Below are 15,815 nucleotides of genomic sequence, written 5' to 3'. Positions count from 1 at the left end.
TTGCTGATGAATTCTGTTGCTATGAATGGCACTTTGCTCACTCAGCACTTTGCAATGCCTGAGTGCTGTCTGTGATATAACACCTATCGGAAGACTCATCCAGAAGGTGAAAAAACGTAATGGCATCTATGAAATTTAGACTTTCGGAAAGCTCGTCTTTAGTAAACACATTTCAACAAGTTACCAGTCAGCGCTGAGCTATAAACAAGTCACACACGTCGATCTATCCGGCTCTCGTCATTTCACACACACTCGGCCCTCACTGTGCACTAACTGGTGATGAAGACAGTGAGAGTGTAAATTTGGAGTTAAAACTCATCAATGGAGTTTACATTTGACCCCCCCACCCCACCCCACCCCTCCCCCCCCTATGGTGTTCATACTGTGAGTACTGGATACGGAGGATTGCTGAGAGGCGTGGGGGGGCTGGGGGGGGGGGTGTACAGTGGGTCATGACACTCATGCAGTGGAGCGAGGAGTACGAGGAGGAAGAGTATGATCAGGAAGAATACGAAGATTAGGAGGAGGATGAGGGGAGGGTTGGTTAGTCGGTTTGTGGGTTTGTTGGTTGGTTGGTTGGTTGGTTAGTTGGTTGGTTTCCATGGCGTTAGCTGGTCTCCATGGCATTACTTCTTGGCAAAGAGCGTGGCCAGGTTTCCGTCCACATCCTCCTCTGGACGGAGCGGGTGCCACTGGGCAATGGGCCGGCGTGGGTTGGCCAGCATGTCGGCCCAGTGCTTCATCTCTGTGCCGGACGCCTTGCTACCGATGAACAGCTTCCCGATGGCGTCGTTTGAGCCGATCTTGTCGTAGTCAAAGACGGTGACCACTACCAGGATTTTCTACAGAGAAATGTGCAAATGAAAACACAAGTGGGTGGGCATCAGTCACCATTTCTACATTCCCATTTCTTACTTGTTGATTGATAATGTAACTTCAAAATAATGTGGGTTGCAATAATTGGACTCTTAGGGTCATCATTCTTGGCAACATTTGAATGTATGTACTGTTTGCAGATTATTTGCCACAGCCAACCATTTTGTCAGTGAGAATGACAGTGTTTCAGTCTTTTTGACGCCACACACAGTGTGAGTGTGTAGGGGTGTGTGTGTGTGTATGTGTGTGTGTATGTGTGTGGACTGGTCCTTACCTGCATCTGTTCCAGAGGGATCTCAAAGCTGAAGGACTCATTAAAGTAGGGATTCAGGGTGTTCTTCTTCACCGTGGTCTTCTTCTTCTTGAACTTCTTGCCATTCTGAAGCACCTGGATCTTCACATAAGGATCTGTGTGTGTGTGTGTGTGTGTGCAGTACAACATAAACCATAAAACATCAGGTCCACTCCAAAAACTCGCTCAGAGTGTGGTGAGGTGTACAGTAGTGTCAATTATTACACGGCTCTTTCGAGTGCTGCAGAAAGTTCCATTCACATGAATGGGCCTTCCAAACGTACGGAGGTCTGTCAAAACTATATAATTACTGCTGAAAAGTATACAATGACCACTGTCAATGGCAACAGGTTTTGTGCCTCTGAAACACGTCTTTCATAATGAGTACTGGCTCAAGGTGCTTTGAATAAATGTCCGTTCCCTCTAACTCTGTCCCTTTCACCCCAGCAACATGTGTTCAAATAGCTCTCCTGTAAAGAGCTCATCCCTACAGTAAGCACTGTCCTGCTCATCAGGAAACATGTAAACTTCTCAGGGCTGGACAAGGAGAAATGTACAAGTGGACACAGGCAGAAGTCAAAAGGGCTGAGGTGACAATGGACAGACAGAGAGAAATGCTGCGAGAGAAAAATAATTAGTTGATCTCACCGGAAAGTCCACCAACGTCCATCTTCTTGAGGTTCTTGGCCTCCAGGACGTTGACAGTGAGTTTGCCGGCTGTGGGCACGTAGCGCAGCGAGATGCAGATGTCTCCCAGCTTCTCCGGCTGAGGTGGGGAAAAGCACAGCAGTGCAGTCAAGCTGGAGCTACAGTAACCCAGACTACAACAAACAGCCACACTGTGGACTGAGCATCTGTATGCAGAAATCTGGGCACCCATGGGTGCATTCCACAATTGCTGTTTGTGTGTTTGTTTATTTGTTTTCATTGTTTGTTTTTATTTTCACCCCTGGGTACATTCCACAAAGTCATTGAATAAAAAAACATTGTCATTATTATTTAAATCTTTCTGCGGAAGAGCTTTAGTTACTCCTTTTCAATTTTCAGCAGAATAAAAAATACTAAAATGATATAATTCACTTGAGAGGTGTCCAAACTTTATCATGTAACTCCTTCTGCTAAAGATGCTCAGGGATCGGCCCCAATAGAAGTATACTATAGATCTAGATACTATGTACTGTATATTCCAGTGTAAGTATTAGTGGTGGCGGGGCTCTTGACCAACCTCCTCTTTCTCGACACTTTCCAGCTCCTTCCACTCCTCAATGGGTTTTCCCAGGTCAATGGATTTGAAGTCAATCTTCACCTCCCCGATGATGTCGTGCTTGGAAAAGCGGTCGTAGTCGTACACAGACATGACCAGCGTCTTCCCTCCAAGCTCTTCATAGGGAAGCTGAGGGCCACCAGGGCCGGGGAGACACAAAGCAGTGTGAGAACATTGACAAGGCAGTGACCATGTGACCGAATTATTGGTCAGGCTGTAGCCATGTCACAGGGTCGCTGTGTTTTTCGTTTTCTTTCTCATTTGGATATGTGCTGCACAGTCCAGCTTCAGATTCAACCTCTGTCCATCTGACTTGGAAGAAGCTCATCCTAATGTCAACATATTTGCGTAATAAAAGGGTAAAAATGGTTGTTCAGTTTTGTAGCTAAGGTCTGTCAGCACTGTTTGGTATGATTAGTACTAAACACTGTTTAGTATGATTAGTATATATTGTTTATGTATTGACAATGTTCACTTTAGTGCATCTTAGAGCTAAAGGACAGTGCTTATGCTAGAAAACAGTGTATTACACACACACACACACACACACACACACACACACACACACACACCCACAGTATTAGTCAAGCGACATCAAAGACATAATTACTGAGCTACAGGGTCCTTACACATCATTAGTGTTTGAAGTGAGCCCCTCACACTTCCACTCTACTGTCTAGATTGTGTTTCCATAACGCTTCTTAGCAACTCACAGGGCAGAATTTGATTGGCTTCAGGTTCTGTATTAAAGTATTAAAACATTTTCATTCCTATGTATTGCTTCATGGTCTATTTTAGAGTGTTGCATTTTCATTTGTAATATTTGTGTCTGGTTCTATTTTAGATTGTATACTGTGGATGTTCTGCTGCACAGGGTGGGGTAGTAAGGAGGATAGAAATCATACCATCAGTGCATCACTGCAGAACTGTGTGCAGCTGTGTGCAGAGCACTGATCATTCACACACACACACACACACACACACACACACACACACACACACACACACACACACACACACACACACACACTTACACACTTACACTTATAGCCACAGTCACACACACATTCATACACACACACCGCCTTGCACATAAAGTATAGGGGCCAGAGATCTGACCACTGGACGCTTTTAAAAGTCCCTCCAGACCTCATTAGGAGCTGGGGCTGAAGCTCCACTAGCTCATTCACACACCCAAGCTCTGGAGAACCTCCCATCGTTCTCTGAACCTCAGACGCTGGACATAACACTGTAAATAATGGTGGTCTAGGTCGAGGGGAATAAGGGAAGATGATTTTCAGACAAACCCTAAACATTTACTCTTATTTTTTACTTACTTTTTAATCCTTACTTTGATTTATTTTATTTCTATTTTTATCTTTACCTTAGTACATTTTACATTCTTTTATTCTTATTTTTACTTCCTATTCTTATTTTTACCTTAGAACATTTTACTGTTTTAGGTTTAGTCAGATTTTTTTTTTTTTTTTTTTCTTTTTCGCATGTCCAAATTTCTGTCAATGATTCCCGGGACACTGAAAGACCGGGGTACACGAAACTTGGTGGGCATGTAACCCCATATGGATAGCATGGAACCATCGTTTTTCGTTTTGATCTATAGCCCCCCCGCTGGACTGCACCCCCCGAAAGGAGGGTAGGGCAGACACAGTTTTCTGTGAATATCTCGAGAACCGTAAGGTTTAGGAGGACCATTTTTTTTTTGTATGTTGATCTCAAGGGGCCATGTCAACCCATTCCATAACCACTCATGTCATGTATAGCGCCACCTAGTTAAACACAAAAAAGTAAAAATGAGGTGTTGTAATCGCAGGTATCTGTGACCTAACATAGTCAAAACTGCACGAAATTGGAAGTGTAGGATCATTATGACACCCTCTGAATGCACGCCAAGTTTCGTGGAATTCCGTTCATGGGGGGCCACACAATAAATTAATTTATGTTACTATACACCAACTGGCCTGTAGGTGGCCGGAGACAGTTTTCTGTGAATATCTCGAGAACCGTAGGGCCTAGGAGGTCCACCTTTTTTTTGTATGTTGATCTCAAGGGGCCATGTCAACTTATCCCATTACCACTTATTTCATGTATAGCGCCACCTAGTTAAAAATTAAAAAGCAAAAAATGAGGTGTTTTCATCACAATATCTCTGGCTGACATGGTCAAAACTGCACGAAATTGAAAGTGTAGGATCATTATGACACCCTCCGAATGCATGCCAAGTTTTGTGTACTTTCGTTCATGGGGGGCCTTACAATAAAACAATTTATGTGTACATTTAGTGACGTACACCAACAAGGATTCCCGGGACACTGAAAGACCGGGGTACACAAAACTTGGTGGCCATGTACCCCCACATGGATAGCATGGAACTGTCATTTTTCGTTTTGATCTGTAGCCCCCCCGCTGGACTGAACCCCCCGAAAGGAGGGTAGGCCAGACACAGTTCTCTGTGAATATCTTGAGAACTGTAGGGCCTAGGATGACCATTTTTTCCGTATATTTGCCTCCAGGGGTCATGTTAGCCCAGTTCATGTGCACACATGTGCACAAACAGATACACACACACACACACATTCACAATAATCATGACACATACTCACACAGTAGACATATGTACGCTTCCATGCACAGGCACATACGCAGGCACGCACACACACACACACACACACACACACACACACACACACACACACACACACACCCACACACATAACATAAACATAACACAAACAATCAAGAATTTCTCATAATTATGAACAGGCAAGATGGAGGTGGGGTTGTATAAAATGAATTTTACATGTGAAATCTATGAACTAATCATGTTTTGGTACTTGTTGTCTAGCAGATACCAGTGAGAATTGAGTGTGGATAATGCAATTTAGTGAGACAGTTAGAATCATATAGGCCTTTCAGCGTGATTTCTTTTTGTGGAAAAAATTTGCTGGACTGGGCGGCGGTCATATTTTGTACCGCTCTGCGGTACATCTAGTTTTTCTTTAACTAGTATGTTTTACTCTCTTTTTATTCTTATTTTTACTTGGTTTTGATCATTACATTTCTCCTGTTCTCATGTATGTACTGTATCTATCTGTTCAGTGAAGTGTCTGCCCCTTTAAGCTTCTGTATTCACATCATTCTTGTTTGCCTGCCTCACCTGTACAGCAGTTTGGGTCAACTGCTATTATGTGCTATATAAATAAAGTGACTTGACTAGGATTACTTTATTTGAAAATGTCTTTATGTGTACTTTATTTATTTATAGCAAAATGGGTGGTTATATATTTGAATGTCTTGGTAATGTCTGAAAGTTAATTGATTTTGTCGTGTTCCCCTTTTAGTTATTCATGGTCTGGCCAGTCTGTATTTAAGTTCCCCTTTGTCTCATTTTGTCGGTTCATGTCGTGGGTTTATGTCATCGGGTGATGTCTGTTCTGTTTAGATACCCTTATTTTGGGCACAGAACTTTATTCAAAAAGTTATCCTGTTATTTATTAAGCTTTTGGTAAATATTTTTTTTTTTTTTGAACCCTCAAAATAATTAAACCACGCCGGTCGGGAAATTCGGTCTGGACTTGTTCCATTGAGAAGCAACTATGCCTGAACCAGAGCAGTTAGAACCGACTGCACCAATCAAATGGTCTGGGCGGCCTTTATACGACAGGTGAGCAACAGTAGTCTATCACGTCACCTGAGCGCGCTTCGGTTGAGCCTGTCTGTTGTAGCCTACAAGATATTGACAGCGCAATAACTTTATTGAAAGCAGCGTATCAAGCCATCTTCAATCTCTTTGATTCTTTTGCTGAGAACCCAGGGTCTTGCAAAAAAAAGAAAAGAAAAAGCCCTTTCAAGCTGTTGACACTGTACTCACCTTGAAAACGAAGGACTCGTTGAACACTGGATTCAGGTTTTTCTTTTGCACCTTTGTGTCAAATTTCTTCTTCTTGTCGGGAAGAATGAAGACCTTCACATAGGGGTCTGAGGTGCCACCTGAATCCATGGAAACCAGGTCGGCGCACTGAAGGATGCCCACGGTCAGCTGAACAACACAAAAGCATGGAAGATTAAAGAACATTCCAGTCTTTCGGTATTTTTTCTGTTCAGTTATTTTTTTATAAACTGGTGAAAGCACAGTGTGTATGTCGGTGGCAACTCAAGGCATGCCAAGGAGGGAGGCTACGCAAGCCTCTGTTCAGAGCAGTTGTACGGAGTTTACGTTTGAGGACACCTGAGTACCTCAGAAGAACTTTACAGTTCCTGGGTGGCAGTTCAACCTCTGATGAACCACTGATGACCCGTGTTGTTCTTTGTAGCACATGGCAAAAGATCAGTGTCATACCTTAAGGAAGACATTGGCTAAAATGTTCTTTAAAATGCATTGCACCAGGTGAGCTTTTATGTGCCTTTCAACTGTTCTCAGTAGCTTCCAAACTGAATCTGAAAGCTACTGATAGCTGCTAATGAAATGAAGATATTGAGTATTGAGTACTATAAATCTGCTAAGGCTTTCATGGCCTGTCTGGGAGCTCCATTTACAGACATGCACTTCCATACTGTACATCCATTTACCCATGTTTCCTCTTCTGTATCGAGCTGTAGTGCAGAGTGTCACACACACACACACACACACACATACACACACACACACAAACACACACACACACACACACACACACACACACACACACACACACACACATAAACACACACACACACACATAAACACACACACACACACACACACACACATGGATATTGCTACACTACACCACAGATTAGGTCCTAACACGTCTGCTGCTCTTGTCAAAGCAGCTTTGGCAGAGGAAACTTCTCACTTCTTCTGCTCAATGCACATTACTAATTAACACAAGTACTTAAGCCCACCATAAAAGTGCACCATATTTAACCACACAGGCTTGATTTCATCTACTATGCTAGTACTACCAGCTGCATACAAAAACAGAAATAACTCACTGTGCAGAAGATTAATTATGCATTCATTAAATTGATCCATAATTGATGACTGAAGCAGGCTCAGGCTGAAACATTGATGTGAATGCTGCATGGTTTGTGGTAGTTGCTACTCTGGCCTAAGGACATCATAGTGTATATCATGACAATGAAAGTGAAAATATTAAATTGGATTGCCTTAAAGTGGTCTGCATACCATGGAGAAATCAAAGGAAGATAATGACGGTGGTCTGTGAAACTCTAAATGCTTTTTTGTCATCAGTGCTTAAGTCCCCTGTTGCCCAGTGCTGACTCAGCAAGTCCTCAGGGACCCTCCACTGTGACACAACGCTCCCATGGCGCTCCAAAGCTCGTCACAAATGTCATTACAGGACCCACGCTTGAGCAGCCAACACAGCCCACATATTGAGGAATATAATCTGACACACACACACACACACACACACACACACACACACACACACACACACACACACACACACATACACACATACACACACACACATGCAAAAAACTGCTTATCTAACAAAATCTAACCAAGTGTTATTAATCTTATATCAAGATAAGAAAAACTAGTTGGTATTGTTTTCAGTATAAAGACTTTCCTAGCGCTTTCTTGTGAAATCATTTGACTTAATTTAAAAAAAAATTCACTTATTTTAAGACATCTTATCTTGAAAACAAGCAAATTTGTCTGCCAGTGCGTTAAGCAAATTTGTCCTAAAAACAAGCAAATTTGTCTGCCAGTGCGTTGAGCAAATTTGTCTTGATAAGACTCCTTAAAATAAGTTAAAGTCTTCTTAAATTAAGTCAAAATGATCTTTTGAGAGGGCTCTAGGTAAGTCTTTTCATACTAAAAACTAGATTTTAGATTTAAAATTAGATTTTTTAATCTTAATATAAGATCAATAACACTTGGTTAGATTTCATTTTTTGCAGTGCACACACACACACACACACACACACACACACACACACACACACACACACACACACACACACAAATTCACAGACTCACAGATTCACTTTTTGTGAAGGTATGCAGATTGACTCAGCAGCTGGCATGCACACGAACATGGTTCATGCACACACACACACACACACACACACACACACACACACACACACACACACACACACACACACACACACACACACACACACACACACACACACACACACACACACACACACACACACACACTGACCTTACATCTCAGGGATACACAAACATATCAAAACCTCTAAATTTGTTATATGAAAAACAAATATTATGAACAGCTCAAGGACTATGTGACATAACACACATCATTTATGCTGTGTTCAAACTTCAGTGCATCACCCATGCCTGTCAACCCTCCCGTTTTTTCTGGGTTTCTCACGTATTTTAACTTTTTTCCCACTTTTTTCCCACTGTCTTCCTGTTTTTAATATTTTCCCGGACCTGTCAGTCTCTGTACTGTTGTCCTGTTGCTACCCCTTGCCCTTCCAGCGAAACAAATGTTTTCAAAGCATTGTTTTGCTTGCTTGAAGGCAACATTAAAGTGATATAAGCCTATTTAAGATAATGGTATGGTTTATGTGAGAACATGATTTGACGCCAATCTGTAAGTAAAGTAGGCCTAGCTCCACACCTCGTTTAGTTAATGCAGCAGTTTTGTAGTCAGAATTTTTGCTGTTAGCAGAGGGATACAGAAAGATGAATGTTGACATTTTCCCGTATTTTGTGTGAGAAACCCAGGAAATATCCCTTATTTTCAAAGCTCAATGTTGACAGCTATGGCTTCACCTCCATGTGAATCAGCTAATCAGAATCATAAATCACCATTTACAGGTTCAAATCCTGGTGCCCCCTCAAACATGCTCAAAAGCTGGCCTGTGCAAATGCGTTTGCCTAACTGTTTGGGCCAGCCGTAGCCTACTGGTTAACGCTTTGGACTTGTAACCGGATGGTTGCCGGTTTGAACCCCGACCAGTAGGCACGGCTGAAGTGCCCTTGAGCAAGGCACCTAACCCATCACTGCTCCCCAAGCGCCGCTGTTGTTGCAGGCAGCTCACTGGGCCAGGATTAGTGTGTGCTTCTGTTCACTGTGTGCTGAGTGTTTCACTAATTCACGGATTGGGATAAATGCAGATGTCACGTGTGTGAATATTTTGGTTGTTTAGGAACTATTTTTCTGTGCTTTTATTTGTGTGCTGTGTCAATTCACATGTGTGTTCTTGTGTGCTGTGTATTACCCTTCCCTGGTGCTCCCAATGTTGACTGATAATGAGGGATAATGGACCCATAACTTTCCACCAATCCTGGCGGGTGGCTGGTTAAATGAGATTTGGGACAGGTGTGTTGGGGGAGGGGGCTTTCCTACTTTATCCCCTGACCAGGGATGCTCAAGGGACGCGACAGCATCGAGTTGATGGGTGTAGCAGGGTGATTCTCCAGCTGTGGTCCGAAAAGTACCATAGTTGGAGAGTCACCCAGCACCAACAGCGGCAGATAAACTCCAGGGTGATAGCATCGTTCCCTTCACGTTGATCCTGGATGAGAGGCCGCGATCGGAATATCCGGCTGCTGTACTAGAGAGTCGAGCGTTCGTCACATCTCCGGGCCTCAGACTATGTCTGTGCCCGGTTTAGGCGGCTGGGACCTCTACCGACGGAGGACGAACCATACGGAAGGACGGTAGGCTACCCTGCTGTTCCGCTTGCCGCCTGCTCTGCTGGCCGCTTGCTTGCCTACTCCGTTGGGGGACGGAACTCCTGCTTGCTCTACTGGCCGCCTGCTTGCCTACTCCGTTGGGGGACGGAACTCCTGCTTGCTCTGCTTGCCTCTTACTACTACTCCTGCCGCTGTGTCTGTTGCTGCCACGCTATGCTAGTTGTGGGTGTTTGAAGTTTGGCCGCTAGCTTGTAACTGCTAGCCGTGGTCAACCTGACCGTCAGCTGTTTGGGAAACGGGATCGTTTGCTCTACGCTTCACTGTGCTGGTGCGGTGGCCGGAAGGAGTACAGCGCTCCTAGTGGCTAGACGCGGTTTTGACTCTTGATTGTTTTACTTGAAGACTGTTTTAGGAATTTGTGACTGCCATCCTGACATGAATGGGATTATAATCCACTTGTGATGTTTTAATATCTTCTGCCTAGAACATAACTGATTAATAAATTGAACAAAATAATATTAAATCCTTGTCTTGGTATCCTTCGCCTGCCCACCACATTCCCTGCTGTTGATTAAATTGTTTGCCTGGTCACGGGTAAACCAAGCCGATAGACCCGCGTGACACAGAGACCAAATTTCCCTCACGGGATCAAAAGAGTATATATATTATACTAACATATACTAATTTCCAGTTAGGTGAGATCTGATGAGTGAAGTTTATCTCTGTGTCACACACACACACACACACACACACACACACACAGACAAACACACACACCCTGTATGACTGACCGACCTTATTGTCCGTGAAGTCGTAAGCCAGTGAATACTGCAGTTTTCCCAGCATCTCAACCTCCTTCACCTCTTCCTCCTTCTCTTCCTCTGTCAGCCCTGTCTCACCTTCCTCATCGTCATCATCCTGATGTTTCTGTATGGCAGGGGATCAAAGAGGGTTGGTTAAACTCTTGAGAGATGCATCATGGGTAACACTGGTCCCTGCTTCAGCATGCCACAGACTAGGGCCCCCCTCAGGGCCAGGGTTCTGTAAAGGGGCCCCAGGGGGCCAACAGGGTTGCGTGTTTGGCCTTGCGGCTCTGTCGTCACTGATGGATGCTGTCAGTCATTCATGGGAGGATGCAGGCAAGTGACTTGAGTTCACAACCGGGTTTTGGTGACACACACTCTCCTGACTGCACACATGCAGGGATGCTTTACTTCAGTCAGATTGGTCAGGGATCGTCTGATGGAAGCTCGGGTGCACTACTGTACCTGTCTTAAGAGGTACCTAAGCAGTTACCTGTGCTTAAAGTAACCTGTGCTGTATGTTTTTTTTTTGTGGTCAGATTTACCTGTGGTCATATCTACCTGTGTTTAGAGTAACCTGAGTTTTTTCTGAATGTTTTATGCTCATTGTGCTATCTGAGACCAGTACTTTGAGTGCACTATATAGGCTACTCAAATACCCGTACCCACACTTACCTGTACCTATGCTGAATTGTACAGTCTCAAGGTCTTCTTAGTTTAATGTCATCATTACAAGCCGATCACAATACAGATTTTTGTTTTCTTGAGCGTCTGCTTCAGTCCTGCTTGTTATGGTGTGAATATTACTGTCAACTAATTGCTTTCTACTGCCTGCATTTAGAATCTAGCCTCTCCCTTCAGCTAAATGCTTTGAGAAACACACAAGCACCAGGGGTCCATCAGGGACACACTGATTGAGTCCAAGTGATAAAAAAAAGACCTGAGTTGATTTTTAAATTTCATTTCTTTGTTCTATTTCTGGACGCAAGACTTGCTGAGTCGCAGTTTTTCGTGTTTTCGAACAACGTCCAAAATCGCCAGTTTAAGTGGAAAGCTCTTCAAAGATCCTGAATAAATTTTCTCCTCAAGCTCTCCATTCCCCATGGAGACAGAGCCTGCTGAAGGGCTTTAAAGAGCTTCTGTCTTTGCCATCAGATCCTCCCTGCTCAACCGCACACTCCTCTCAAAATGCACAGGAACCACTTCAAAAACATGAGATAGTACATATGTTTTTTTCTCTCTCTCAGTTTAGCAAAATAATTGGCAATTCTTAGCAGAGATGCCAAATAAAACTTGTGGACTTTTTGGTCTTTCACTGAGGGAGAGAGCGCCAAATTCATTAACTAGCCCACTCTCAGATTAATGGCGATTTTGTTCACAAATGATCTTTCCACATCAGTCATACACGTGTCAAACCAAAGACATCGAATGAACAAAATAATGTGTCACCAAGTGTTGCTACTTTCAAGTCAATACATCATCATCTCCCTAGCAGCAAATTAAAGAGCACAGTGATGGTCTTAAAAACTTTTTTCAGTTTTCATTGTTTTCATGAAAAAAAGTTCAAGTTAGTAGCAATTTGTTATTGCTAATTTGCTATTATAAATATATACAGCATAACTGTAGCATTAGTGTTCGTATGAGTTAGCATTAGCTAGCATGTTGTAAGCTAACTGTGCTCTTTAATGCATGCAGCCATATTGTTTCTTGTGGGTTGCCTCTGGCTTCATCCAACACATGTATTTGTTAAATATTACAGTGAGTCGAGGTTCATATAGTATTCATATCTCATCAACAGTGTTAATGGTTTGGTGTTATTCAAGTACCATTAGAAGTGTTAAAAGGGCTGGGAGGCAGGGCATAAACCACATTGTAACTGTCCTTCGTTTTAAAGTCATCATCATCATCAAGCAGCTGTAGCCGATTGGCTCAAACCAGGAAGTTACAATGTGTTTTTGGTGTCCAAGCCCCACCCCCCCTCCACCACAGGCGCCACCTATACTTGCACCTGGCAGCCAGAGAGCATCGCCGCTTAACTGTCCACCTACCGTCAGCCGGCCGTCCCCACAGGTGGCGAGAGACGGCGCGCACACACCACACACGATACAAAGCGAAGGAGGAAGAAGGAGAAGAGGAGGAGAGCAGAGAGAGAGGGAGAGGGTGAACTCACAAACACACTACTACTCCACACAGTACACACACACACACACGCGCGCCCAACAACAACAAGAACTAAAGCTCCAACAACACACCTGAGAAATGACACACTCCAGCAGTTCTAACGTCACAAGAGTTGTAAGAAAAAGCATGAGTACACTCTACAGGCTTGTTTGTCACTCAGCGTAGCTTTGCTTGGAGATCTGACAGCTTTGGAGATGGCTGCTGTGCATTTCAAAATCCTCACTGACACCCTGACTGGGCTCTAAAAGAGTGTGTCATTTGTCATGGAAGCAACAATGAATTACATAATGCATAGTGTATCACAAACACAGGAACGAAAACTGTTGAAATGACAGAAGAAAATGGACGACTCTAGTGCTGTAGAGACTAAACGAAACATAAGAGATTGTTTTTGTTTGTTGTTTTTGTTTGTTTTTTACGCTATGTACTCTGTCTCCTGACATCTGCAGTGTGACAGTATTCCCTGCATTAGCTTCTCAAGTTCAACTTGAGTTTTAGGAATATCTTGATGTGTAAATGTGATCGGGAGTGGGGAGTGGAGCGCTAAACATGGTTGTCGCCATGACAGCGGGCCATGTTGCCATGGCGGCGCCACAGTGACGTACATCTCCCTGCATGTTCTTCATGTTGAAGCCGTCCTTGCCCTTCTTGCCCTTCTTGTTCTTCTTCTTCTTGCAGCAGCACTTCTTGATGATGCAGAAGCAGCAGGTGATGATGAGCAGGCCCGCTACCACGGCGATAGCGATGATCGCCCAGGGTGGTACTGCAGGGGGGGTGGGTGTGGTGGGGGGGGGGGGACAAGGTCAGGAAGGTCATGGTCACATACTTCAGTATGTGCAGTTCACATGTCCACACACATAGAAGTACATCACATAAACACTTCACCTGCCTTACCTGGCTATATGCACACATGCAAATCTAAACGTTTTCTTATGACCAGGTAAGTGAGGATAGGAGCAGGCTTCACTCAATGTGTATTTTTCTAAACTATTAGAGTGCTGGCCTGAATAGTTTTATTTGCAAATAAAAGTATTCATGTATAACGGCCTCTCTCCTACTTTTTATGACCAGGTGCATATACTGTTGGTGTATTCCTACAGTATGTAGAAAACCTACAGCTGAGAGATTTCAAACCATCATAACCTTACTACTGGATACCTGGAGCGAGAGAGCGAGAGAGAGAGAGAGAGAGAGAGAGAGAGAGAGAGAGAGAGATGTCAACTTAGCAGTCAGAGGATCAAAGGGACATTACTCACGTGGGATTTTGTCAATCTCGTTGAGGAACTTGCTCTTGATCTCCTCAAAGACGTCGTTCTTGTTGACGGTCCCCTCGGATTCGCTGGAGTTGCCGGCGGAGGTGGAGATGGCAGGCGCCGGGGACGCGGTCATGGCGCTGGTGGTGCTGGCTCCCGTGGGCTCCGGGGCCACCATTGCCTGGGGCTGCCGCAGCAGGTTCAGCTTCATGGTGGTGGTGGTGAGCTAGCTACACACACACTCACACACACGCTCCTCGCTCCGGGCCTGCAGAGGACACACACACACACACACACACACACACACACACACACACACAGTGAGAAAGAACACATCAGTCTGGGTAAGTACACCTATACACTTCAGGAGGTTATATTATATCATGTACAATATGCACAAGTCACTCACACACACAAGCAAACAGACAATGAGGCAGAGAGAATAAATTAGACAACAGTCAGATTTGCATTACATCACACACACACTGCTCGGAATAGTCCTGCAAACTGACAAACAGTGTGTGATAAAAACATTTATTTCTTTTTTCCCCCTTTTTTCAAACAGCAGTAATTAGCAGCATATCTCCCAACTGTTCAATCAGTAGGAACAGCAGTGGATGTGGCTCGAAGTGGCAAAAACAGCTTTTCTGTTTCTTTCTATGCACACCAGTGGGATGAATCATTCTGTGTCTGGGAGAGGGCAAGCCTCTCTGCTGTAGCTCTCAATGACACACACACACACACACACACACACACACACACACACACACACACACACACACACACAAACACACAAACGCTCACGCACAAACACACAAATGCACACGCACACACACACACACACAAACACACACACACACACACACACAAACTCAGTGCCTGGGAGGGTGCATTCCATTCTGTAGCTCTTAACCCCCCCCCCCCCCCAACACACACACAAACACACAGTGTCTGGATGCTGGTCTGTCCCCATTCTGCTTTGGCATGTTTTGTCTGTGCAGCTGCCTCACTGCAGAGCAGCATGTGCAGAGAGGATCATTGGTGCACAGTGCTGAGTGGAGGTGTAGAGGTGGTGTGTACGGTGGGCACGGAGCATGGATGTGTAGGGTGCAGTATGTGTGCGTGTGTGTGTGTGTGTGTGTGGGGGGGGGGTGGTGATGTGCGGGGTGTGTGTGTAATGTGTAAGGTGCAGTGTGTGTGTATGTGTGTGTGTGGTTGGGGGGGGGGCAGTGATATGTCGGGTGCAGTGTGTGTGTGTGTGTGGGAGGGGGGGGGGTGTGTGTAGGGTGCAGTGTGTGTGTGTGGTGGTGGGGGGGGGCAGTGATGTGTACGGTGCAGACGAGGAGACAGATTAAACACGACCACTGAGCAGAGAACACAACTCCTCAGGGCCTGCTACTGCTGTACTAATAACAGACTCTAACTCAGATGTACACACACACACACACACACACACACACACACACACACACACACACACACATAATGTCTCTGAATATGA

At 44.4% G+C, this 15,815-nt stretch overlaps 1 protein-coding gene across 1 annotated transcript; it reads right to left on the bottom strand.

The window, feature by feature from the left end:
- Positions 1-626: 626 nt before the first annotated feature.
- syt2b (synaptotagmin IIb) lies at positions 627-14,525 on the bottom strand. The gene is made up of 8 exons (XM_076267820.1): positions 14,318-14,525; positions 13,667-13,824; positions 10,873-11,004; positions 6,322-6,489; positions 2,394-2,561; positions 1,817-1,934; positions 1,151-1,284; positions 627-842 (listed from the first exon to the last, which is right to left on the bottom strand). The coding sequence occupies exons 1-8, from the start codon at positions 14,523-14,525 to the stop codon at positions 627-629; spliced, it is 1,302 nt and encodes a 433-aa protein (XP_076123935.1).
- Positions 14,526-15,815: the final 1,290 nt, after the last annotated feature.

This window comes from Alosa pseudoharengus, unplaced genomic scaffold, assembly GCF_046254945.1.
Source record: "Alosa pseudoharengus isolate Yale_2024_CS ecotype anadromous, Long Island Sound unplaced genomic scaffold, YU_APseudo_1.1 YU_APseudo_1.1_scf_5, whole genome shotgun sequence".
NCBI classification, from domain to species: domain Eukaryota; kingdom Metazoa; phylum Chordata; class Actinopteri; order Clupeiformes; family Clupeidae; genus Alosa; species Alosa pseudoharengus.
Note: the sequence above shows the minus strand (reverse complement) of the source record. Positions and strands in the feature narration are given on the sequence as shown.

What these genes read in the sequence shown, in the direction of transcription:
- syt2b (XM_076267820.1), bottom strand. Translation starts at nt 14,525, where the DNA reads ATGAAGCTGAACCTGCTGCGGCAGCCCCAGGCAATGGTGGCCCCGGAG. An exon ending in ACGACTTCACGGACAATAAG is followed by an intron (nt 6,490 to 10,872) that starts GTCGGTCAGTCA and finishes TGTGTTGTTCAG; the next exon opens with CTGACCGTGGGCATCCTTCA. An exon ending in AAAGTGTCGAGAAAGAGGAG is followed by an intron (nt 1,935 to 2,393) that starts GTTGGTCAAGAG and finishes TCCCCACCTCAG; the next exon opens with CCGGAGAAGCTGGGAGACAT.